The sequence below is a fragment of the Pleurodeles waltl genome, chromosome 6 (assembly GCF_031143425.1).
Source record: "Pleurodeles waltl isolate 20211129_DDA chromosome 6, aPleWal1.hap1.20221129, whole genome shotgun sequence".
NCBI lineage: Eukaryota > Metazoa > Chordata > Amphibia > Caudata > Salamandridae > Pleurodeles > Pleurodeles waltl.
This window is the reverse complement of record NC_090445.1, coordinates 334,556,245-334,583,971: the sequence shown is the minus strand read 5'-3', so window position 1 is coordinate 334,583,971 and position 27,727 is coordinate 334,556,245. Positions and strand designations below refer to the sequence as shown.

Sequence of the window (27,727 nt, the reverse complement as noted above, 5' to 3'; positions counted from 1 at the left end):
CCCCCCTCCCATTAGAATAGAATGGCACAGGACTCCTCTGAGACCAGAGGCAGCACCCAAAAAACTGAGTCCCAGAGTGAATGACAGTATCAGCCCAAAAGGCATGCAGTGTTCAGCAACTGCAGTGCCAGGGTGGCGGGAAAATATATCTTCTTTCCTAAGGTATCCTGCCTATTGGATTTCCTGTCTGGTGGAGTGGTAGGGAATGAGCCAGGATTTACTCTGGAAGTGGAGGCTTGAACCACCAAGCTCTCCGGAGTAGAGTGCTGGGTAAGGACGCAAGGGTCCCCTAGGGCAGGGTGATGGTGTAGGGCAACTGTCGTAATAACAGGACTTTTCTACAGGGCTTGGTCCAGGGCATGAGTAGTACATCCTTGGAGGCTTTGTTAAACAGGTAATGCAGTTCAGATGGGGTTACTCTTGGTTTAAGCACCTTCATCAAGATGTTTGTTTTGACTGCCTCAGAAGGCAGCTAAAGGTATGAGACCTCGGCCACCCTCATCACCCTTATAGCAAATCTATAGTCTTGGTAGGAGTAGAGTCCACGCCAGGATCTGGGGAGGTGCACTGACCACTGGCATCCACCAGATTCTCACACCAGGTGTCCTCGGTGATATCTAGGTGCTAGGATTCATCAGGGACCAGTGGCGTCTCTCAGTCATCCCCAAGTCCAAGCCCATAGGAATAGGGCAGAGCCTCTGGCCTGGAAGAAATATCTCCAGTTGGCACTGGAGTTGGCTGATGCCTTTCCAACTCCATGCTGGAGTCGGGATGAGTATGGGGACCTCGATAATGGAGCTTGCGCCGGGTAAAGTTGAGGTGGTTTAACCACTGTCGGTTCAGATCCACCCATGGGGGCGAACTCGCTAGCGGAAAACCAGCAGGGGCTCCTCTCAAACCAGCAGGGCCCGAGGGAACGCTAGCGGGGACTGCCCTCCCAATTATGAGGTGCATGACCTCATAAAAACTCACGAAGTTGAGTGGGGGTCGCTCTGGCTCCAGGAAACCCATGGAGGCACAGAGATGGCCATAGTGAAGGCTCAACCACAGAACCAGGTCTCAAATGCCAACATTCCCTAGTTTTGTCCGATGACCGACAAGCAGGACAAAGTTAAATACCTCTTTGACTTCTTATTCTTCTTATTTTTGTGGGACTTACCTGAATACCTGGATGACTTTGACTGTGACGAGAAGCATTTTGAATGGCTCTGCTATCGATCCTGGGACCATCCTCTTTACCGGATTGAGATAGTTGCGGCGTCAAGCAGCAAGGAGCTTTAGAGACTGTCCCCTCAAAGCTTTGGGGTACATGGCACGACAATCAACGCAGGTCTTGGCGCTGTGGTCATGCTCAAGACACCAAAGGCAGACCAGTCACTGACATTTGCTGGTGACATTCACCACAGGGCTTGAAACCACTCTTCTTCCTGGACATCCCTGCCATACCAGGAGGCAATATCTCAAAAATCTTTGAAAAAAAGGTTGAAAAAAGGTCAGTCAAAAAGTGACTGGGGGTAGCTCTTCTCCGGATCTCACAGAGAAAGAAAGAAAATTATGTTAGTACACTGTGGTGGCACCTATGTAGGCACCACATGCGTCACTTCTAGCATAAATGATACCACGCAAAGTCAAAGGACACCATATACCACCGCGCAGGGATACTTCTTATGAAAAAAGAATCCAGACTGAGTCGGACACCAGAGGAATATTCTGAGGTAAGGAATCTGCAGCTAGAGGTCTCTATCAGATCAGGCACACCATGAATATATTTTTAGGACTTTATACATCACAATCCTAGTTTAGTACAAATAATGAGTATAGCTATGACTATAAAAACATACAGAATAAAGGCAAACAATAGCAGCTAAAAATCAGATCATTAGACAGAAATGCAACATTCTAACAGTAGTTTCAGATACCCTGCATCTGTTCTTTCTTCTTGGAGCTAACTAAACTATCTTAGCACCAAAAGGAACCTATATATGTTTCTTAGGTGGGCTTGCCCTTCACCCACATAACTTGGTGGAACAATGGTGATAGTGTTTAATATGAAGAGTGCTAACAAAACAGAAAGCAAATAAGACCTGTCTGCTGCCCAAAAGTGCCTGCTTGTAGCCTTTGAAAAGGTGTTTATCGAACCTGTCTGCACAATCCGGCTTTCTTCTCCCTAAAGTGTGAAGGTTCAGCTCTTCCTACCTACTTGTTTTTATTAAGCTTGTATGAGGAAATGGGGTGTATTATATGATGTGGTTTTACGACCTTACAGTGTAATACACTTACCAACCTCTTTAGGTCCAGTAGGTCTCATCTGTCAAACCATGGTTATACTGGTACTTGTATTCCTCAAAGCCTTCACCTCTACCACAAAGATTTTTGGCCACTGCCTGTACTTTTCCATACTTGGAAGCCAGTGGGCCAAAGATTCAATGTTCTCCCTACCCAGGGACACTCAGATAGCCTCTATATATTCTCTGGGATCTCTAGGGGCAACTTCCCACCCACTCTCCACACTAGCCAACCCTTTGGACTGGTCAGCGTGGGTGCCTTTTTGGTGTACACTGCATCACCCCTCTTGTTGCAGTAAAATGACACCCCTGCTTTCCAGGGGTCAAACTTCTTTCCCTGGTACCCCTTCCCCTTTGAATGGGTTATGGCTCGCTCCTCCTCCCACCCGTTTGGCTACTTTTAGGGACTCTTTGGGGCTATCCTGCTTTTTTATCCTTTCAACCCTCTTTCCCCTGAGAGGGGGGCCTGACCATTTTACGTCTGGTCACCCACCCAGGCACTGTTCTTTAGCCACTTATCAATTGTCTTATCCAGTTCCCTGGGGCTAGAAAGCATACAGTCCACCAGATGCTGGTGCAACTTCTCTGAATGACAATTTGCTCAAATGTGCTCCTTAACAAATATATTGTAGAGCCCTTCAAATGTGTCCACTTTGTTGCCTTTACTCTAACCATGGAGTGCCTTAACGCAGGTGTCAATTAGATCTACCCATGTTTGTGTAGTGTCTTTCTGAAGGTATCTAAGCTTCTGCCTATACTCTTCAGGAGTTAACCCAAAAAGCTCAAGGGTTGCCTTCTAGTGGGTGTAAGACTTAGTTACTGTATCCTCTAGTGTGAGCTGAGTAGCCTGTCTCTACCAACGCCTGGTAGTAACTCCCACAGAAGTGTACCCCAGTGTTGTGTACCTACCTTCCTCATCTTGAGAGCTCTCTCATTTCAGACCAACCACATGTCAATGTTACCCCGGAACATAACTAGAAACAACCTCTTTGGGCAACCTTACATCAGGGGTGCCACCATTAGTACTTCCAGTACTGCTGCTATCATCCTCTCTGGGCTCCAAGCCCAAACTGGCCTTCCTTTTCTCCAGGGCCAACCTTTTCTAAGCCAGAGCAATGGCCTTCTCCTCCAAATCCAGGGCGGTCATGCTTTCCTGTATGGACTTCTTGCTGTGTTCACAGCCAGCCAGACTGTGGGCCCTGGAGACCCTCCTGGGCTTCCCAAGTGGGGATTGGTTTCTACTTACCCCACTGGCTACACTCAACATGCTGTGATTGTCCTCCACCTCCTCTTCATCCCTATTACCTTGAGGTAATAGCATCTCCAGGAACAGAGGTACCCTATAGGCCGCCTCCCAAGCACTGAGGGGGTGATTCTGACCCCGGCGGTCTTAGACCGCCGGGGCCAGGGTCGGCGGGAGCACCGCCGACAGGCCGGCGGTGCCCCGCAGGGCATTCTGACCGCGGCGGTAAAGCCGCGGTCAGACCGGCAACACTGGCGGTCTCCCGCCAGTGTACCGCCGCCCTATTGAATCCTCCAAGGCGGCGCAGCTAGCTGCGCCGCCGAGGGGATTCCGACCCCCCCTACCGCCATCCAGTTCCCGGCGGTCCGCCCGCCGGGAACCGGATGGCGGTAGGGGGGGTCGCGGGCATGGGCACTGCAGGGGCCCCCGTAAGAGGGCCCCTACAAGTATTTCACTGTCTGCTTGGCAGACAGTGAAATACGCGACGGGTGCAACAGCACCCGTCGCACCTTCCCACATCCTTGTGGGAAGGGAGTTTTTCCCTGGGCTGGCGGGCGGTCTTTTGGCGACCGCCCGCCAGCCCAGGGAAAAACTTAGAAAACCCTCCGCGGTCTTTGGACCGCGGAGCGGTATTTCGGAGGGGGAAGTCTGGCGGGCGGCCTCCGCCGCCCGCCAGACTTAGAATGACCCCCTGAGTGTCTTAATCAAAGCAGGGTTCTTGGCTTTAGCTCCCTTGATAATTTTCCTCTCTGCACAATATGCCCTCAGGTCAAACCTCTTTTAAGAGGACGAACGTGCTAAGTTGAGGTTCATGTCTCCTTGTCGAAAAAGTTGCTAATTAAATCTTTTCAAAACCTTGTGGAGAACGTCCCCCATACTTGAACTCTGTAGGAACTTTGCCCAACTTTTTCAAGCTCTCCTCCACTTCTTAGGAAAGTGTTTGCAACTCTTTGGAGATGGCACTTTGGATTTAAGCAATGTTCACAGAAAATACTTTTTGGAAGCAAAGAACTTATTTTCTAGGTGTCTTCCTATGCGGATTCTTAGAGGCCTTGACTTCAACAACTATACAGTACTGCTAAACAAGTTCTGGATTCCACGACTAGGCACCTATGTAAGGAAATGGGTGTATCATATGGCATGGTTGTGCGACCTCACCATGTAATACCTTTACCAACCCCTTCAGGTCCAATAGGTTTTATCTGTTAAACCCTCAGCTCAACCGTGGGTAGCTGTGGCACTGAGAGGCATGGCTTTTGCAGAGGATCTAGTGTGAAGCATTTAAACAGCACCAAAACAATTGAAGAAGTCGACGAGACTCAAGAAATCAAATCCCAATTTATAAAAATAGTAAGTATTCTTATAAGAATTTAGCTACTAGGATGAAAAAGATCCACTGAAGGGTTCCAGAGATATGGATTTTACAAGTAAAAACAAATCAAAGCATTTTTACCCAACCCAAACAAGCCTTGGCAAATTCAACAAATGTGACACTTAGGGCCTAATTTAGATATTGGCGGATGGGTTACTCCGTCACAAAGGTGACCAATATCCTACACACCAATATCTAAATCAGGCCCTTAGAAACTTTTTCAAGGAAAACATGGGTAAGGTAGAAGTACTTGGGGCAAACAACTCTGGCAGGGAGTTAGGCAGGGGGACCAGCAAGGCCCTTGGAAATATCATTGATACAGAGGAAGCAGTACTCAAGCAGATCCAGGCACTTAATTCACCTTGCAATGGATTCCAGTGGAGTGATCCTGATGCTAGGGATGAAGGATGCTGAAGGTGCTCTAAGGATGCTGTGGAAGCAACATGGTCGACAGGGGTCTTCCTGCAGGGATTTCTTGGTCCACGAAGAAGGTGAAGGAGTGCTGGTTGCATAATCAATGTCCCACTGGACCAGTCGCATGGTGTCTAAGTCACAGGCCAATCCTTCCTGGGTCAATAAATCACCTTCTGAGTGCCCCAGCAGCTGTCTGGCAGCACTCCCGGACTCAGCGAACTCTGGTGCAACTCTGTGTGTCAAGTCTTGCAGTCATGGTAGGGGCTTTAAGACTCTTGGTAACAAAGTTGCCCTAGCAGGCATCTTCTGCTGTTGTGTCCCTATGCTGCAAACAGGAGGCCAGTCAGGTAGCCCTTACAGTCTCCTGGCTTTGATGGCCTCTGGAGATGGCTTCTCCTTTGAGCAGGAAACAGCAGGCACAGTCCCTTCCGTTGCTAGCCACCAGGTGTAGCAGGTGCATTCCTCTGGTGCAGTGTCTCTTTGCTAGTCCTTTGGTGCATTAGAGCAGTCCTCTTCTGGTCCCTTCTTCCAGTCAGATAGAGATCTGAGGACTGGGTGCCAGGGGTGCCCTTTTTATGCTTGGAAAAAGCCCTCAGGGCAGGATGCAGTTGGTAGCCAATGGGCTACCAAGTTCCTTTCCCACACAGTGAGCACTTCCTATGGAGTGTGACATCTGGCTATCCCAGGATGCACCATTGTGCCCACTCCCAAGGTGGCGGGACCCCTCTATCAGTGTTCAGATCTCCCTAGCCCACCACTGGGGCGTTGCTACCTCAGAGCTACATGCTCCTGGGGAAACCAGGTCGGCAACTGGTTTCCTCTCTCCTCCCCCTGTGCCAGCATGTCTGCCTAAACAATAGGACAGCTCTCCTCCCTAATGTGACACATCTGCACTTGCCCTTCAAAGGTGTCTTCTCATTTCTAGCCTCCTTTTTTGGGATAACACCTCAGTGGATCCTTGCATGAGCAGCTAACACTTCCTGGCCTGCAATCCCTCATTGTTTTCCTTCCTGCGAGTTGTTGGTATACCTCTCCAGGAGGGCAGAAGATTGTCTTGGAGAACAGGCTCCATGCCTGCCCCAGGGAATAAGGTGGCAGCTTTGTAAAACCTGCAAACTGCAACATGTTACATTCATTTGACTTGAGATACAAGTCAGGCTTAATGTAACAAGTTGCTTCATACCTTGGAGTGACAACTTTGGTAGCACCGTTCAGGAATTATCACAGCTGAGGGGTCAGGGTGAAATCCTGTACTCGCCAATTGGGCGACCAAATCTTTCCACAGTAAAAATTGTGTTTTCATGTGTTTGCTGTCAGGATTTGTAAACTTCATGCCCTAATCATGTAATATGTTGCACCCTGTCTTAGTACTTGGTAGGCCTGCCTGAGGGGTGACTTACACAGATGTACAGGGGAAGCAAAATCTTTGCCATTGTTTTCAATGTCAAAGTCGGGCTAGCAGTGCACAATACCTCTGTCAGTCTGCAATGGCAGACTGGGGGCCACTTATTTGGAGGACCTCCAAGGTGGCACAACCAGTGCTGCAGGCCTGGTGGTACCCCTCCAACTTACATGCCCTGGGTTCCATGGTAGCATATACTAGCGACTTACAGGAAAGTTAGTCATTTCTAATTGGTTACAGGTAATTTGACAAATATTTTAAGGTCTGGGCTCAGGCACTAAGGTCTGATTTGCAGGCCTCAGTGCACTCTCAGAGTCAAAAAACCAGCAGCATCAGTCGAAAAACCTGGGGATGACCATACAAAAGAGACATTTCCTTACTGCTGAAATACTCAATTCAGACTGTTTTGAAACAACGGGCCTTGTATTGAATGTTATTAAAAATAATCAACATATTACTTCTTATTGAATGTTATCAAAAACAAAAATCAACATGAACATTTAACTACAAATGCTACTATGTAGCATTATAGATGATTTGAATTACAAATATAAACAATAAACTATAAAAATGCACTGGAATAAACATCACTTAATATATGCATACTACAAGTACTATGTGCAATATCTGTTTATTCTTGAATATAAATAAATGAAATTCATTGGTGGTATATAAGCAGGAAAATGTAAAAGATTACATCTTCATATATATCACAGCTTTCCTGGAAATGCATACAATTGGCATACAAGTCAGCCCTGACGGTGTGTCAACATTACAGCTCATACTCTTCAGAGTGTGAGTGTGTTTGTCAAGCTGAGGGCCTAGTGGGGATATGCTATATCTGTTTTTCTTTTACTCCAAACCCTTCTCACTACTGTCCGACATGCTATATTATGTGGGGTCAGTGGTGGTTACGGTTGGGAGTTAAAGAGTGTATCATTCCCATAAGATCCTGAGTACAAGGTTAGGGCTTTCTGATATATGCATTAGAATATATTTGATAATCATCATATGGTCCAAAATTATGATAAGACATATGTTGGCCTAGCATTCATTAAACAGTGAATTAAAAAATAATAGTAATTTCTGTGTTCTACATTTTTATTCAGTGCATAAAAGAAAGTTTGAAATCATTTTTAGTAATGCTGATCATCATGTCTGCTGATTTGTTTCACTTTCATTATTGAGGTTGGGGGACAATGGATTGATATGCAGATTTATGGTTACATTAAAATCAGCATTACAAATCATGGGACCGGGAAAAGGGTTAGCTTGATAAAGAGACTTATACAAAGAGACATATTGTTAATATTAGGGCCACCAATTATGAACAAATGGAGAACTGCAAGTAATTAAACATGCATTGCAAGTTGATGAAAAAGTTACTTACCTTCGGTAACAAATTATCTGGTAGAGACTCTATCTAGCTGCAGATTCCTTACCTTAGAATTCCCTGGCGTCAGCTTCCAATCTGGTATTTTTCTGCTGAGCAGTACCCTGCATGCGCCGTCAGGTGGCATCGTTCGGATACGCGTGCGTCATCCAGCTCCGCGTGGCGTCGTCAGCGTAGTTGGAGCCGTCTGTGATGTCACTGTCTTCTATATTGGCACCACCCCGGCACGCGTACGGCAGTTCTTTTCCACAACTTCCCAAACCAGAAGCGCAGAGTCATGGAAGAACCAACTTTTTATATATATTTTTTTTCTTCTGATTGTCTGAGCAAAAAGACATGCCCTGGAGAAAGGGTAAAAATCGGAAACACATAACACATATATGCAGAGCGGGGAGGCTTGGGTGGATGTAAGGAATCTGAAGATAGAGTCTCTACCAGATAATTTGTTACCGAAGGTATGTAACTTGTTCATCTGATAGAGACTTCTAGCTGCAGATTCCTTACCTTAGAATAGATACCCACGCTATGACTCCAGGCGGTGGGCTGCGAAGATATACTTCACACAAGGAAGTCCTGCAGGACCAAGCGAGCAAAACGCCACTCTCTTCTAACCTGGCTATCTAGGCAGTAGTGTCTTGCAAACGTGTGCAAGGAAGCCCACTTTGCCGCCTGGCAGATGTCTAGTACCAGCAGCCTCGAGCTAACGCTGTGGTAGCAGCTTTCCCTCTGGTAGAGTGAGCTCTCAAGCCCTCAGGAGGCTGCTTCTTAGCCAAAGCATAGCAAATTTTAATGCAGAGATGACCCAGCGCGAAATGGCTTGTTTATGGACTGCCCACCCCTTCTTTGCACCAACATACTCCACAAAGAGTTGGTCATCCACCCGGATCTCTTTTGTGCAGTGTAGGAAAATGCCACTGTTGGCATGGTTACACCCTGACTTTTTTCCTTTTGTCGAGGCCGGCTTTGATTGAAAGTGTACTGGGACACTGCTAACCAGGCCCCAGCACCAGTGTTCTTTCCATAACACTGTACATTTGTCTCCACAATTGGGACAGCTCTGGCACAGAGATAAGTCCCTTGTAAAAAGTACCCCTGGTACCAAGGGCCCTGTGGCCCTGTGGCCAGGAAAGGTCTCCAAGGGCTGCAGCATGTATGAATAATACCTGGGGACCCCTCATTCAGCACATGCATACTGCCTCACAGCTTGTGTATGCTGGTGGGGAGAAAAAGACTAAGGGGGTCATTCTGACCCCGGCGGTCCATTCTGACCGCGTCGGTTTGGCTGCAGTCAGAAGTGGAAAACCGGCGGTCTCCCGCCGGTTTTCCGCTGCCGAAATGAATCCTCCATGGCGGCGCAGCTCGCTGCGCCGCCATGGGGATTCTGACACCCCATACCGCCATCCTGTTCCTGGCGGTTCTCCCGCCAGGAACAGGATGGCGGTATGGGGTGTCGTGGGGCCCCTGGGGGCCCCTGCAGTGCCCATGCCAATGGCATGGGCACTGCAGGGGCCCCTGTAAGAGGGCCCTACAAAGAATTTCAGTGTCTGCTCAGCAGACACTGAAATTCGCAACGGGTGCAACTGCACCCGTCGCACCTTCCCACTCCGCCGGCTCCATTCGGAGCCGGCGTCCTCGTGGGAAGGGTGTTTTCCACTGGGCTGGCGGGTGGCCTTTTGGTGGTCGCCCGCCAGCCCAGTGGAAAACCCAGAATCACCGCAGCGGTCTTATGACCGCGGAGCGGTGTTCTGGAGGGGGGAACTCTGGCGGGCGGCCTCCGCCACCCGTCAGGGTTAGAATCACCCCCTAAGTCAACATGGCACTCCTCTCAGAGTGCCATTCCCACAACCCACTGCCTGTGGCATAGGTAAGCCACCTCTCTAGCAGGCCTTACAGCCCTAAGGCAGGGTTCACTATACCACATGTGAGGGCATAGCTGCATGAGCACTATGCCCCTACAGTGTCTAAGCCAATTCTTAGACATTGTAAGTACAGGGTAGCCATATAGAGTATATGGTCTGGGAGTTTGTCAAATACGAACTCCACAGTTCCATAATGGCTACACTGAATACTGGGAAGTTTGGTATTAAACAAACTTCTCAGCACAATAAATCCACACTGATCACGGTGTGGGATTTATTGAATTTATTGAGAAATGCACACAGAGGGCATCTTAGAGATGCCCCTTGCATGCCAGCCCAACTGCCAGTGCTAGGATGACCGGTCTCTGCCAGCCTGCCTCTTCCAGACCAGTTTCTGGCCACATGGGTTGAGTGCCTTTGTGCACTCTGTGACCAGGAACAAAGCCTGTCCTGGGTGGAGGTGCTTCACACCTGGCTGTGAGCCTCAAAGGTTCAAGCCTGGTGTTACAGCGTCCTAGGGCACTCCAGCAAGTGGAGATGCCCGCCCTCCGGACACAGCCCCCACTTTTGGCGGCAAGTCCGGGGAGATAATGAGAAAAACAAGGAGGAGTCACCCCCTCAGCCAGGTCCACCCCTAAGGTGACCAGAGTGGAAGTGACCCCCTACTTAGAAAATCCTCCAGCTTGTTGTAGAGGTTTTAGCGCAATAAGAATAGGAATGTACCCCCTTTCCCAAAGGGAGGAGGAACAAGGAGGGTGTAGCCTCCCTCAGGGACAGTAGCCATTGGCTACTGCCCTCCAGCCATAACACACCCCTAAAATTAGTATTTGGGGGTGACCCTGACCCCAGAAAATCAGATTCCTGATGACTTACAATGAAGAAGGACTGCTTAGCTGAAAAGCCCCGCAGAGAAGGAGGAAGATGACAACTGCTTTGGCCCCAGCCCTACTGGACTGTCTCCAACTTCAGAGAACCTGCACCACTGACGCATCCTGCAAGACCAGTGACCTCTACCGAAACAGAGGACTGCCCTGCACCTAAGAAGGATTAAGAACTCCTGTGGACAGCGGACCTGTCCAAACAAGCAAGAAGAAACCATCTTGAAGGGGACTCTCACCGTACTCCAGAAGGGTGAGTCCCCACCACTCTGCACCTGAGGTCCCTGGCCTGTATCCAGAGAAACCAACGATCCACAGAGGATACCCCGGTGACTCTAATGACATGTCCCCCCTGGGCTAACCTCTTTGCAGCCCCACGGCGACGCATGCAGAGGGAATCCTGAGGACCTTATCCTGACCGCGACTGCCCGGGACGAAGAAACCCGACGCCTGGAAGAAGCACTGCAGCGGCAGCCCCCAGGCCCGTGAAGAACCGACCACCAGTGCAACAGTGACCAGCAGGCAGGGCTCACCCTTGCTCAGTCGGTGGCTGGCCCGAGAAGCCCCCTTGTACCCTGCCTGCAAAGTCTGAGTGACCCCCGGGTCCCTCCATTGAAACCTATTACAAACCCGACGCCCTATTTGCCAACTGCAGCAGGCCGCCCCTGTGCCGCTGAGGGTGTGCTTTGTGTACCTACTTGGGGCCCCCCAGGTCTTTACTAAACCCCCCTGGTCTGCTCCCCAAGGAAGCAGGTACTTATCTGCCAGCAGACTGCAACCGGAGCAACCCCTGTCTCCACAGGCACCCATGTTATTTTGGCTCCTCTTTGACCTCTGCACCTGACCGGCCCTGTGTTGCTGGTGCTGGGTGTTTGGGGTTGACTTGAACCCCCAACGGCGGGCTACCTAGGCCACGGAGACTGAACTTGTAAGTGCTTTATTTACCACATTAACCTAACTGTACTTACATCCCCCAGGAACTGTTGAAGTTTGCAGTGTCCACTTTTAAAATAGCTCATTGCCATTTTATGAAAAACTGTGTACATTATTGTTTTGGTTCAAAGTCCTAACTATACCTTTGCAAAGTACCTTACATTTAATGTACTTGCCTGCAATTTGAATCTTGTGGTTCTAAAATAAATTTGGAAAAGAAGATTTTTCTATATAAAAACCTACTGGCCTGGAGTTAAGTCATTGCGTGTGTGTTCTCATTTATTGCCTGTGTGTGTACAACAAATGCTTCACACTACCCTCTGATAAGCCTAACTGCTCGACCACACTACAACACATAGAGCATTAGTATTATCTATTATTGCCTCTGTCAAGCCTCTTGGGGAATCTCTGGACGCTGTGCACACTATCTCTCACTTTGAGATAGTATATACAGAGTCAGCTTCCTACATGCGGCCAGGGTAGAACGTTAACACTCTTTTTGGGTCTAGCCGATGGAGACACTCCTCTTCTTTAGAGGGATGCAGTGGAGCAAAGAAGGTGGGCCGGGTGATATTTTGACCCAGATGGAAAGCGGTCACCACCTTGGGGAGGAAAGAGGCATGAGTTCTGAGGACTACCTTATCAGGATATATCGTGAGATACGGCGGTTTCGATAATAAAGCCTGCATCTCACTCCTCTCCTGGCAGATGTGATCGCCACTAAGAAGTCTGTCTGGATAGTGAGCAGCCGGAGAGGGCAATTATGTAAAGGCTCAAAAGGAGCACAAATTAGAAAAGTAAGCACTTGATTAAGGTCCCACTGGGGTATAATAAAAAGGCGTAGGTGGAAACATATGTACAAGCGCTTTTAAGAATCTCTGTACAATAGGGGACTTAAACAAGGACTGTTCATCAGGCAAGCGAAGAAAAGTCGATAAGGCAGAAAGATAACCCTTAAGAGTCCCTAAAGACGAATCCTGTTGGGCGAGTGACAGAATAAACAGAAGGATATTAGAAAGAGAAAAAGAAAGAGGATCAATAGACCTCACTGTACAATATAATACAAAACATTTCCAACTGCAGGCGTAAACCGTCTTAGTAGAGGGACGCCTGACTGCCAGAATGACATCACAGACTTCAGGAGGGACGTCATAAACCATCAACTGCCGCCGCTCAATCTCTATGCCTGAAGCCGCAGAGTTGGCTGTGGCAGAAGTTCCTCCCAAAGAGGTAACCATATTGGAGGACTGATGCTCATTTTGAGAAGCTCTGGGTATCAAACTTTTTGTGCCCAATCCGGAGCCACTAGGATTACTTGGGCCCGGTCAGTCTTGTAGTGGACTTGGCTACATCTCTCCCATCCTTTACAGCCTGGGTGAGAGTGTCCCGTACACCCTCCGGGACCTGGGGCAGCACCTGTGCCACCGTATCCCATAAAGTATGGGAAAAACAGCCCAATAGGCAAGATGTGTTTACTGACCTCAATGCCAGGCTGGAGGAAGAGAACAACTTCTTTCCAAGTTGGTCCAGCCTCTTGGATTCCCTATCCAGGGGGTGGAACGGAAGGCACCAAGGGAAGTGGAGGCTTGGGCCACCAAGCTCTCCGGGGTGGGGTGCTGGGTGAGAAAACTAGGGTAATTTGGAGCACGTCTATGGCGGCGCCCGACTGTCTTATTCACAGGAGCCCCTGTGCTGGGTTTGGACCATGTTCCCAGAAGGACATCCGTGAGGGCTTCATTGAAAGGCAACATCGGCTCCGATGTAGCAACCCCTGGCTGAAGCACCTCCGTCAGGAGATTAGTCCTCAATGGCACCGTAGGCAAGTCTAGGTCCAAGACCTCAGCTGCCCTATGCACCACCATGGCATAAGATGCACCCTCCTCTGTAGCCACAGCGGGAGGAGAGAGCATGCCAGCATCTGGAGAAGTTTCCAGTCCACTGGCTTCCCCTAGATCCTCATACCAGTCCTGTTCATGCTCCAATCCATATTCTAAAGGGTCCTCAGACCCCTCCCACTCCTCTCCTGTGCCTGGCTGTTCTGAATAAGCCTCAGGCACTGATCTGGGCCTAATTGGCGCCGTCTAAGTTGGAATCGACGTCATATGACGTAGTTCCGGCTCCAGATCACCCAGAATGAGGATGATGTTACCACCACCAGTGGTCGCCGGTGGTGGTGGGAGCATCGACATCGGGCCCGACGCCAGAGGAGGCTGACTTTGAGATACCGGCACCGGTCCGGATCCACTATCGGATCCCGGGGTCCCCAACGGAGGCCGAAGCCACAGACTTTGAATCCGATGGGGCCCCTGCTGACCCTGCGGGGCCCGAAGACCCACCTGAGAGTGCAGCTCACTCAAACACAAGACGCATAGCCTCGTAAAATTCTTTGATTTGAGCAGGGGTCGCTTTGGTCCCCGGAAAAGGGGGAAGACGTGAAGTCCGCCCTGGCGACGGCTACGCGGAGCCACGCTCGGAACATTGACGTTCCCTGTATGCCTCCTCGGACGACGGGCGTGGCAAAGTCGAAGTCCGCTTGATCTTCTTCTTGTGCCTCTTACATGAATGCCCCAAAGACCTCGAATGCTATGAAGTTGACTTGGGGCTCCTGGAGTGGTGCTGCGACCTCCTCCTAGAGGGGGACTGTGACCTCCTTGGGGTTGCGCTAACTGAAGACGGCTACCAGGCCGCTAGAAGCTTGAAAGATCTCTGCAGCTAGAAGTCTCTATCAAATGTATCTACTTCTACAGCCACTGGAGAGCAGAGAAGAGAGTGCTGAAAGTATGTTCCAAGCGGAAAAGAAGTAAGAATGTCAGGTGTTGTTCTTCTGGTACTACATGAAAAGCTCAAGAGTAATGGAAGTTGCATGTTTTACGCCAGCTGTGGTGCCCTTCTTACAAATCAGCCCATCCCTCACAAAATGCAGAGAACCTCCACAATAGAAAAGAATGGAAAATAACTGGGCTTGCATGTTCCCCAGAGAAGTGGTAAGAGGAATAAGTGCTGCCAATTTGGATAAAGGCATCCATTTCTCTTAAAGATTCCTCCCTGGGTTTGTATCCCTGGCATTGATGGCATTGATGCAAAGGGCTTCATGCCTGTTTGGGCATGTTATGACCAAAAGGGCCTGACCTTCGGTCAGATGCTGTGCCGTCACACAACCTCAATAAACATAGCCATCCAGCCATGTGAGTGTCATGATGTAGCCAATCCACTATTTATTTCATCATCATTACAAATGCAGGTCCCCATTTTCAACTTAGACAAACATTTACAAAGTGCAAATGATCAAACCATTCTGCATCCACAAATCAACACTTGAGAATGCTTTTAAAGAATCATCTAGATTTCAAGAACAGAACAAAAACCACCTCAAACCCAGCATTTTACATATGAAGCGTCATGTGTCCGCATGCAGATAACCCCCATCACCACCTACCTTCTTGCATGCTACAAGAGGCTCGTTCCTGCCCAAACCCTTTTCAATAAATGTGCCACTCAAATAGTCTATCTCCATCTTAACTCCAACCAAATATTACTACATGGAAACTTAAACGTCTGTGTTAAAGACAAATCCATCCACTCATCACAAGAATGAATTGATTTATGTGACAGTCTACAGTTAGAAATGCTACCCAAGTGTAGCTTTCAAATCAAAGGGCACTATCTCAACACCATCCTACAAAATGGAATACAATTGAATAGCATATTAGTGGCCCCACTCGCATCTGCAGAGTACAACATCACCCACTTTAACATTATGCTCCCAAACTCTAAATCTAATAAGAAATCCAACCAATCATGCTACGATCCAAAAAACTAACACCAGAACCGTTACATTCTTTAAAACCTTTAAAAATAAAATCTTCCAGAAAACCTGTCACTAATCAAAAGTTTTTGTAGACATGAATTATCCACAAAACTCTTCATGGCAGTCAAAGGGCTGGGTCACTAACCACCAATGTACCATTACAACCGTGCCAAAACCACAAGAACTCAAACTCCACAGGAATCTTCTTCATAGGCAAATTTCAAACAAATTACGGAGGAGCTTACAACAAGCATGAAAACACAGCCAAAGCTGAGCCACAGAACCATTAAATTAATATCTACCAATAACAGCTCTGAATTAGGTCTGCAGTGCTCTTCTGCAAAATGCTGAAAGTTGCGCTATGATGGGAGAGGAAGAGAGCAGGCAACTGCCTACTTCACTCAGCATCCATCAGAATCTAGGGAATTCAAATGGAAATTGTAAAGGAATAGGAAGCCAAAGTATAGATGGTGTAGGAAAAATTGCCATGCAGCTAGTAGCTCAGAAACACATGCCAGACAGCGTAGAAGAATCACTACACTCTCCAGTCATACAGAGTGCGCAACACTAGAGAAATGTGATGTGTAGTCTGAACCCCTCACACTGTTTTTTTAGTCCAACACACCAGCACAGGAAAAACGTTCTTAAACAGGATACATTTGAATTCATATTAAATGGTGATAACGGTGTTAGTTTTTAAGGTGAGACTTGTGCCCATCTTGATAGAAGTCAGCCTACAGTTATAGACAAATGAAGATGCATCCACATGCCAGCTACCAAAAAAGGTATGTGAAAGTGCTCCTTCAGCCTCAAGTAACCCACAAGAAGGATCCGGCACTCACCTTTTGCCATGCCTCCTCTGTCTTCTCAGGACTATTCTTGTATGCTTGAGTGATGTCGCTGATTGGGAATGACATGAACTTTAAAGAATAATTACTGCAAGGAAAGAAAATCAGCGACGTAAGTACGCAGCAGCTTGTCTCACATCGCCATGACTGATAATAAAATTAGGATCTGCTGCAGACAAGACTCAGAGGTCGTGCATGTCCACAAGAAGCTGACTAACAAAAGTTACGTTTATGATTACTACAGAGATATAGATTTCCATGCGCTCTACTATATTTAGTGAACACTCTTGGACTTTCCGCTAACATGTGGCAAAACCATAACATATGACTTAATAAATAAAACAAACTGCACAATTCACATTCATAAATTAAAAAATGCACAACTTGATCTGACTATGCACATCACTGTATGTGGCAGGAAACGTCCCCTCCTCTGGGTAAATAATTCCCGTTTCTTATTGTAGAAGCTGGCTGGCAAATACAGTAAAATGCTGGTGAATACTGATATGGGGTCGTCAGGGGCGTAGCTTCAGGGGGAGAGTCACCCCCCAAAAACAATGCATTCTTAGCTTGGTAGTTGGGTCTAAGGGCCCTGAGTGGGGTCCGATAACTATGGGGGTTATTACAACTTTGGAGGAGGTGTTAATCCGTCCCAAAAGTGACGGATATACCACCAGCCGTATTACGAGTCCATTATATCCTATGGAACTCGTAATACGGCTGGTGGTATATCCGTCACTTTACTGTCACTTTTGGGACGGATTAACACCTCCTCCTAAATTGTAATAACCCCCTATATTTCGGTTTTTCTCATTGTGAGACAAGAATGAAAGACTAAAGTGTGACCTCAGATGTAACAGTTGAGAGAGGGAGAGAGAAAGAGAGAGAGAAAAGAGAGACAGAGAGCACAACAAAGATACTCACATGGTGAAACCAGATAACCCAGAATCTATATACTTCCCTGCTTGACCAACCTGTGTGATCGTAGACAAAAAGTTTATTTCTCAGAGTCTCTTTTTTCTTTATTATCACATATGATGGTACTTTTAAACACTTGAGTTCAGGATGTGCACTGTACAGACACCTCTTTATGTTTAATTTATAAAAAGAGGCCATCTTTAGCCCCAGGGCACTAGTGGAGATTCCCGCCCTCCCAAACCAAGCCCCACTTTTGGCAGCAGGTCCAGCAGGAAAATTAAGAGAAACAAGGAGATGTGACCACTTCAGCTAGGACCAGCCCTAGGGTGTCCAGAGCTGAAGTGACCCCCTCCCTCCAGAATCCTCCATCTTGCTTTGGGGAGAGGGACCAATAGGGATTGGAATGTGCCCATCTCCCCAAAAGGAGTGGGTACAGGAAGGATGAAGCCACCCTCAGAGACAGTAGCCATTGGCTGCTGCCCTCTGACCCCTGTTACGCCTCTAAATCTAGTATTAAGGGGCACCCCTGAACCTTTCTCTTCAGATTCCTGGCAACCTCAAGAAAAAGAAAAAGGACTGAAGAGCCGACTCCAGGAGCCAACTGACTTGTCCACAACCCTACCGGCCTGTCTGCAGCTTCAAGACTCCTGCTACAAGAGGTTAATGCATCCTGCAGGACCAGCAACCTCTACAAACCCCCAGAGGGCTGCCTGCCCATCAGAGGACCAAGAACTCCAGGGGACAGTGGGCCTGTCCACAGGATACACTCAAGAAGGACTCCAGACCCGCCCTGCATCCGTGAGCCCTAGTCACTCAGCACCTGACACCCACAGCCTGAGTCCAGGTGGCCCACAGGTCCAGAGTAGGTCCCCAGGCGATTCCGACCTCGGGTACACCCTGGGTTGAACCCTCTTGGCCAACACGACAATGCCTGCAGCCTGAATCCGGAGGACCCCCCTGACTGCAACTGGATCCAACGAAGATTCCTGACGCCCTAAGCTTCCCCTGCATCTGCAGCCCCCTGGCCTGGGGGAATCCGACTGACGGCCCAGCACCATCCAGCAGGCACCTCTCCTACTTGTCCAGCATTTGGTTTTCCGCAACCGACCCCCTGCCTGCAGCATCTGTTGGAACCCTGGGGTTCCCCCATTGAAAAGCATTGGGCGCCCAATGTTGTGTTTGCACCCTGTACCTTGACTGTGTTTGTACAACAACTGCTTTGCACTACCCTCTATTAAGCCTAACTGCTCAACTACAGTACCACAAAAGAGAGCATTAGTATTATCTACTTTAGCCTCTTTTAAGCCTCTGTGCAAACTGTATCTCATTTTGATAAAGTATATACAGAGCCAGCTTCCTATATTGGTCGATCAGTGGTGGGGTCTACATCTTTGCATTTGCTGGACAACTCAGCCAATATCTGATTACACAACTGAAAGAACTGTTTAAAACAGTACGTGCCCTGACGGCCACTCCTATTCTAGAGAACTCCCCGCTGCACTGTCAAAAGGTAGCTGACTTTTTTAAAAACAAAATTGTCAATCTGCAGACAGATTTTAGGTCTCCCCCCCCCCAGACTTAGAGGAGGACAGGGAGGAGGCTATATCTCACTCTAACCAGGGAAACCAACTACATAGCTTTCAATCTCTTTGTCAATAAAATTGCAGGACTTCTGCTGTCGGTTAAATCCGGCTCTCCCAACAATCCTTGCCCACCACACATTTTAAAATTAGCTCCTACCCTTATTGCCGCTGTGTTGGAACCTGTGTTTGCGGAGGTTCTGCTGGAAGGTCGTTTCCCTGTGAACTGGAAAGAATCTATGGTCATCCATCTTACTAAAAAACCTGGTAAAGATGCTGCAGTCTTTTCTAATCTACACCCGATTTCACTCTTACCCATCCTAGCCAAAATGCTAGAAAAACACCTAAACGTGGAACTTGCTGATTTTCTTCAAGCAAACGGAAGGTTGGATCTGTCCCAACATGGTTTCCGTTGTGCGCACAGCACAGAATCAGCTCTAATTTCCACATCTGACATGATCGGCAGAAGAGTGGACATGGGAGAAGGTACCATTCTAGTCCTACTTGATTTGTCTGCCGCCTTTGACACCACCTCTCCCCTCATCCTGCTCTGGCGCCTACATCAGGCTGGCATGAGGGGCAACGTTTGGAATTTACTCAGATCCTTCCTAACTGACAGATCCATCACGGTGTCCTATGGGGAGCAGCGTGCTTCCCCCTTTCAACTTCCTTGTGTAGTGCCGCAGGGCTCGTCTCTTAGTCCAACTTTTTTCAATTTGTACATGGCGCCCTTAGCAGGCCTGGTACGCTCTTTCGGTTTCCAGATTGTATCCTACGCTGATGATGCTCAGTTGATTATTCCTGTAGCTCACAACTGGAAGGAATCAACAGAGAAATTTCGACTTTGTATGGCAGCGATCAATAACTGGATGGCTAGCAATTGGCTCAAACTCAATGGGGATAAGACCATAATTATGTGCTTCGGTTATAATAATATTCCCTGGGACAGTAGTTGGTGGCCAGAAGACTGCGGGGGATGCCCAACAACTTGCCTCTTGGCTAAAAACCTTGGCATTATATTTGATACTTCTCTTTCTTTTGACTTACAGATTAATCAAACTATTAAAGTCTGTTTCTGGACCCTGAAAACTATCAGAAAAATCTTGCATCTTTTGAAGGATGACCTGAGAATACCTGTTGTGTTGGCACTAGTCACGTCAAGATTAGATTACTGCAATGCCCTTTTGTTAAATGCTAACAAAACTTCTCTTAATAAAGAAATGCAGACTATTCAGAACACTGCGGCTCGCCTTATACTGAATCTTCCTCAGTCCTGCCAGTAGCAGCTTGAAATTGCTACATTGGTTACCTATTAATAAGAGAATTACATTCAAATCCCTCTGCCTAACTCATAAAGCTATACAGTCAGAGGGTTGCGAATACTTGAAATCCACCCTTCGACAGTACCAACCTACCAGAAACCTGAGATCCTCTTGATTGCGGTGCCCCGCTGTAATAGGGCTAGATGGGGGGATCGAGCTTTTACTGTGGAAGCCGCAAGGCTATGGAATGCTCTACCCATTGCGCTTCGTCAAACAGCTACCCACGCTATTTTCAGAAAAAATCTTAAAACCTGGCTTTTCTCTCAATAGGCGTGTTATTCTTCCTGTAGGGAGCCTTCTGATTTTCCGTTGACTTGCCCAGTTTAGCGCTTCGATGCGTCTTTCCGGAACGCGCTTTATAAATAAATCAATACAATACAACTAAATTCCAAAAATTGGTTTTAGATTGATTTGATTTTTCAATTGAACATTTTTTCCAAACATTTGTGCTAGGGCCTTGCTTAAAGTCCCCTTTAGCATTTCTTTTAAAGTTTCAAAGTTACTATAGTTAGGGTTTAGTAGCTAAAAGTAGTTTTTTAGTTCCTACACGTAATACCCAACTTTAGCAACAAAATGAGCTGCTCAGAGGATATGGCGGTGGAGCTCAACCTCACCCCTTACCTCCATCTTAGGATAGTAGAGAGATAAGGACCATCTGCAGAGTGAAACAAATCAAAACAGGTTCCAACCCTACCAAGGACAAGCTCCAGGAGCTCTTGGCAGAGTATGCTATGGAACACCCTATTGAGGAGGAAGACCTCCCCTCAGATAGGGAAGGAGTTAGGGATTAGGTGGAAGTACTCCCCTCTCATAACCTAACTAGGGAGGACAGGGCCCCAAGGTCTCTGTCCCCAAGGATAGTACTCTCAGGATCTGGGCCTACCACAGTGGAGTCCAGTTCCTCAGGGAACATTGAGGGCAGCCTCAATGAAGATAACATCCTTTTAGCAAGGATGGCCAAAAGGTTAGCCTCGGAGAGACAGCTCCTGGGAATAGAAAGCGAGAGAGCAGAAATTGACTTAGCACCCATTAATGGTGGCAGCAATATAACTCCTAGGGACAGAGAGCACCCTGATACCCCTAAAATCCCCAAAGGGATTGTCTCAAAGTATGAAGAGGGTGATGATATCATCAAATGGTTCACAGCCTTGGAGAGAGCCTGTGGTACCAGAAAGTTAAAAAGATCTTTAGGCTTTAGGAATATTTAGGAAATCTTCACTGGTAAGTGTAGGGATAGGCTCCTCACACTCCCTGGTGCAGATGCTGAAACCTGTGACCACATGAAGGCTACCCTGATTGAGAGCTTTGGATTCATCACTGAGGAGTATAGAATTAGGTTCAGGGGGGCTCAAAAAACCTCCAGCCAGTCCTGGGTTGATTTTGTAGACTACTCAGTGAAAACACTAGATGGTTGGATAACTGGAAGTGGAGTACATGACTACGATGGGCTTTATAATCTGTTTATGAAAGAACATCTTTTAAGTAGCTGCTTCAATTACAGGTTGCATCGATATCTGGCAGCTCTAGGTCATATTTCTCCCCAAGAATTGGGAAAGAAGGCTGACCACTGGGTCAAGACTAGGGTAACCAAGACTTCCACTGGGGGTGACCAAAAGAAAGGGGTTACAACGTCTCTTCAGGGGAAAGGTGGTGAGACACCTAAAGATAAAAGCAAAGAGTCTTCTCAAGGCCAACAACAACCTGAACAGGAGAGTGGGCCTGAGCCTCTTCACAAAACTCCAATGGGTACAAAGGTAAGCACTTTGATCCCAAGAGGGCCTGGTTTCACAACTGTAGACAGAATCAACACCAAACTGGAGATTTGACCTGTCCCAAAAAGAATTCCCCTAGTACTGCACCAGTTAGTACTCGTATAGCTAGTCTCCAAGTGGGATGAACAGTGTGCCTAGAGCAAATCAGTGTTCACACTGAAGCCACTTTAAGTCTCTGATGGTGGGGTAAATGTTCCGACTCTTGCTGTCTGGTCCCCTAATATGAACAAATACAGACAGCATCCCTTGATTAATGGGACTAAAGTAGAAGCCCTGAGAGATACAGGTGCCAGTGTCACCATGGTGACAGAAAAACTGCTTTCCCCAGGACAGTATGTGGTTGGACAAACCTTTCCAGTCATCAATGCTGACAATGTCACTAAAGTCGATCCCATGGCAATGGGAACTTAGAATGGGGAGGGGTTGCTGTCCTTAAACAGGTAGTAGTCTCTTCTGTAATCACAGTCGAATGTCTGCTAGGGAATGACCTGGATTCCTAAGCTTGGGCCGAGGCAGAACTCAAAACAAATGCAGCCATGCTCGCTATCCCTGAGATGGTGTGTGTAAAGGCTAGAGCACAAAACCAGGCACAGGGTGAAAAAGAAGTATTGGAGCCTGAAACACTGGCCAAGCCTTCCAAGAGAAAAGGCAGGAAGACTGGGGAACCAGCTTCTGAGCAGCAAAAGAAACAGGATTCCTCTTCTCAGGGAGAGGGCTTGATATCCTCTGAGGGAACTGAGACTATAGAGCTTGAACCTTACCAGGTAGAGCTCTTGGGCCTAGGGGTGCCCTCTAGGGACCAGCTGTGCCAGGGACAGAAAACCAGTCCTACTCTTGAAGGCGTGAGGAAGCAAGCTGCTGCACAGGAAAAGGGAGATGTCAGTGGCTCACACAGGGTCTATTGGGAGGAGGGATTCCTCTACACTGAGGCCAGAGACCCCAAACAGAAGTGAATCCTAGTTCTTTTTAATGGGATAACAGGAGTTAGCTTAGCCTCCAGCTTGCAGACTCGTGCCCCCGTCACCTAGTGACTTTTATCCTACTTAGCTTGCTCTGTCTTAGCCCATTTAATTATTTAATTCTTCTAAGATGGCTGCCTTGTTTATAGTTAGGCCACTTGTTATGAGTTACATTATCAGTATTACCGCGCTAAGGCGTCAAGATCAAGCAACAAAGACAAACAAACAGTAGGTGTTCACACTTAGGGATTTTCCCACTCTATTCTTTCGAGGGATTGTTTATATTAATTGCCGTCCCAAGCATGTCTGTTATCTATTGTTTGGGAACACACCTACGTCAGGGGTCCTTGTAGATCTCTATAAATATATTGCATTTTAGACAGATAATCAGAGGGATTCCGACCAGAGGGCATCGCCACCATCGCTGATATCGATGCTGCATGTTGTCTTGACGCTGACCCAGTCTTCGTGTCCCGGCGGAGTCTGAGATAGAGACCTCATTCCAAAGTAACAAGGGTTGGGGGCTCCTCTCATGGACATGGCATTGGCAAATTAGGTTTAGCAAACCCAGCTCTCCTTTAGGTAGGAGGTTAGGCCTTTCACATTAGGGTATTAGGGCATATTACATCTCGTATGTCTTTTCTATGCATTGCAAGATGGTGGGGGTCTTTGTAATAATGACTCTCGTCTTCACAATTCTGTTTCTTGCATTATTCAATATCCTAATCATTGCAGCCCATGCAACTTATCGCAAATTGCAGTTATGCTAAATAAAAACTATTGAAACTTTACTGCATCTTTGTCATTGCCTGTGTTTGTATGAGACATGATATATCTGTGAGAAAGAGGTAATCTCTGTTTAACCACGACACCCCCTGAGATGTCTTATTCTCGAGTCCATGCATGAAGGCTGCCACAAATCACCTTTTACTATTGTGTTTCTGGTGAGGTGCTGCTAGTGAGCCGGTAAGGTTGGGACAACAGTTGCGACTTGTTGTAGGAAAGGCGTAGTCGCCTACAAGAAAAAGTACTGTCATCCTTTAACCAGCAGTCTTGCCCAGAGCAAGGGTCCGAACTACGACAAAACTTGGTGCAACCATGAAAGTGGTAGTGCTTCAGCAGTTTAGGGAATTTCTCCTCACTATAGCCCATGACATCCCCTTAGCAGCACATCTGGGCCAAACCAAAATGTGGAATGGGCTTGTCAGCCATTTCTACTTGTCCCTAATGTCTCAAAAGGTGAAGGAGTTTTGCAACTCCTGTGTCACCTGCCAAGCCAGTGGCACAGCTGGAGGCCACCCAAAGCCCCCACCCCCTAATTCCACTTCCAGTGGTTGGGGTTCCCTTTGAAAGGGTTGGTGTGGACATAGTGGGTCCACTTGAACCACCCACAGCCTCAGGAAATGAGTATATACTGGTAGTAGTAGATCATGCTACAAGATATCCTGAAGCAATTCCCCTTAGGTCTACTACAGCTCCTACAGTACCCAAGGCCCTCATTGGTATCTTTACCAGAGTAGGGTTTCCTAAGGAGGTGATTTCTGACAGAGGTGCCAACTTCATGTCAGCTTACCTCAAACACTTGTGGAATGAGTGTGGGGTGACTTATAAGTTCACCACACCATACCATCCACAAACCAATGGACTTGTTAAAAAGTTCACCAACACATTAAAGGGCATGATCATGGTTCTCCCAGAGAAACTAAAAAGAAGATGGGATGTCCTCCTGCTATGCTTGCTTTTCGCCTAGAAAGAGATGCCTCAGAAGGGAGTTTAGCCACCCTGTTAGCGGGCCACTTGCACTTGTTAAGGAAGGTTGGGAGAGACCTCTCCATGAGCCTAAACAAGATGTGGTGGACTATGTGATTGGCCTCCACTCCAGGATGGCTGAGTACAAGGAAAAGGCACTTAAAAACCTTGAAGCCAGAAAACCGCTTCAGAAGTTGTGGTATGACCAAAAGGCTGCACTGGTGGAGTTCCAAACAGGGCAGAAGGTATGGGTTCTGGAGCCTGTGGCTCCCGGGCATTTCAGGGCAAATGGAGTGGCCCTTACCATATCTTAGAGAAAAAGAGTAAGGTCACCAACTTGGTAGATCTGGGCACTAGCAGGACACCCAACAGAGTGATCCATGTAAACTGCCTGAAACTCTACAGTGACAGGGCTGACATAATAATGCTGATGGTTACTGATGAGGATCAGGAAGTAGACAGTAGACCTCTCCCTGACCTCCTCTCACACAACCCTAAAGATGAGTCAGTTGATGGAGTGGTCTACTTACACACCCTCTCTGCCCAACAGCAGACTGACTGCAGGCAAGTCCTGAAAAGTATGGTGAGCTCTTTTCCTTGACCCCTGGTCAGACATACTGGTGTACCCATGATGTGGACACTGGAGACAGCTTGACTGTCAAAAACAAAATCTATAGACTGTTTGACCAAGTTAAGGAAAGCATCAAAGTGGGAGTCCACAAGATGCTGGAGTTAGGGGTTATTGAACACTCTGACAGTCCCTGGGCTAGCCCAATGGTCTTAGTCTCCAAACCCCATTCTAAAGATGGTAAGAAAAAGATGAGGTTTTGTGGGGATTAAAGAGGCCTCAACTCTGTCACCAAGACAGATGTTCACTGCATTCCAAGAGTAGTAGAACAAGTTAGGTGCAGCAAAATTCCTCAGTACCTTTGACCTAACTGCAGGGTACTGGCAAATCCGCATTGCACCGGGAACAAAAGAGAAGACATCATTGTTTACTTTTGACCTACTGGTAAGCAGAGACTATTGGAAACATGATTAATATGGAAACAGAGCTATAAGAGTGTGGGGGGGAGGGAACAACGGAGAGAGCAGTGTGAAACTGAAAAGCAGACTGGTGTACAAAAATTGCTCATTAAGGAGTGTATGTATTGTGATCGAAAACATTTTACACAGTAAAATATAAATGAAAAGCACTGACAGCAGATTGTTGAATACTTTTAAGGGCTGTCATGTGGATCTGCATTTCCACCGTGGACCACATTGGGGGTGTGCTGAGACCCTCGGTGGATCCGCAGTTCCACAAAAATACCTACAGAATTGGGCTTCCTTATAGGAAACATGGACAGACTTTCCAAACAGTGGCCATTTAGATGTGGTATAACAAAATAAAAGATTAAAGGAAATGTGTGATGTGCTAAGTACAGCAGTATGAGAGCACACTGGGAAGGGTATCCATTATTGGTAGTTTTCTACTGTGAGTGGAGGAGGATTGCTATATTTCTTGCTTGAGATTTGCAGTGGAAAACAGATATTACCAGATAATAACATTGAAGCTGCACAACAGGTATGTGAATTAGGTTGTACTATGAAAAAATAAGGTAAAAAACCTATGAGTGTAGGTAAGCTGAAAGAAAATATGTGGCTTATAGACACTACAGTAAAAGGCAAAACAGAAGGGAGGTTAGATGAGAACATTAAGTAAAAAAGAACTGTGAGGAGCAAAGGAGGGAGAGGAATTGCTGTACTGAAAATATAGTTGTTTTATTAAGCCAGTATAAATTAATGTTTTAAATTAGATGTGGGTGCTTGCTTAAAGTATGTGTAGGAAGCTGGCTTGGTGTGCGGTGAGTATCCAAGGTACTTACACCTTATACCAGGTCCAGGTATCCCCTCTTAGTGAAGTGTAGGCAGTGTCTAGAAGCCAGGTTCTCTAGCTGTGGATGAGCAGCCACGGCTTATCTAAGAGACATACAGCGCTCGTGCAATACCTCTGTAGTCACACAGCACTAATACACATTAAAGAAAACACCCAGTTGTACAAAGATAAAGGCACTTTATTTTTGGAACACAATACCACAAAATACTAGAAGTGCAACCTTCCAATAGGAGGTCAGTAATACACCAAATATATACACAAGGAATCAGAAATAGGCATAGAAAAGGTTAGAAAACAGTGCAACCAATACCGACCCGAGGGGAGTACAAACCATATACAAAAAAAATGGAATGTGAACACAGGACCCCCACCTAGGTAAGTGGAATGTGTAGAGGGGAGCTGGGAGTACTAGAAAACCACAGAAGTAAGTAACACAGTACCCCTCAGCGACCAGCAAAGCAGGACTAAATCACTGTGTTTTTCCCCAAACCGTCCAAAAGGAGGAAAAAGAAGAAAAGAAGACACCCAGACAAGACTGCAAGAAATCAGCGGTGGATTCCTGAAGAAGAGGACCTGTGGAGAGAAGGGACGAAGTCCAAAAGTCACAGTGGAGTCCAGGAGGAGTAGGAGCTATTACCCCCCCAGATGCACTTGCAGGAGTTGGTCGAAAGTGAAGAAGAACAGGTTAGCACTGGAGCCATGGAGCTGGAAAAGAGTTCCTGATGGATGCAGAAGATGTCCCACGCTGGAGTGAAGATTGCAGACGGGTGTTAGTGCAGAAATTTCACCAACAAGTCTTGGCAAAGGCAAACTCACAGTTAGTGGAAAAGTGGTGCTGCCGGAGCCCAGCAAGGCCCAGGAGGACTCAACCCAGGAGGGGGAGTCACAGTGGACCCTCAGTATCACAGAGAGTCCACAGGAGCAGAGGCATCACCCACAGGAGTCCCACAGGACAGGGACACAGAGGTTGCAGAAGGAGCACTAAATAAAAGGATCCCACGTCACAGGAGAAACATGCAGAGGGCTGAGTGTCGCAGGAAGGAGTGCTGGGGACTGGAGCTGCATGTCGCCTGAAGATCCCTTGGAAGATGCAAAAAAGCCTTGGCAGCTGCA

The 27,727-nt window shown here is 47.4% G+C and overlaps 1 protein-coding gene across 1 annotated transcript in view; it reads right to left on the bottom strand.

Moving 5' to 3' along the window:
* Nucleotides 1-27,727, bottom strand: part of CARMIL3 (capping protein regulator and myosin 1 linker 3) — a 1,220,401-nt gene that overhangs the window by 496,841 nt on the left and 695,833 nt on the right. Inside the window, exon 23 of the mRNA XM_069238205.1 lies at nt 16,430-16,523. Within this exon, the coding sequence (XP_069094306.1) occupies nt 16,430-16,523 (94 nt within the window). The remainder of the gene's footprint in view (nt 1-16,429; nt 16,524-27,727) is intronic.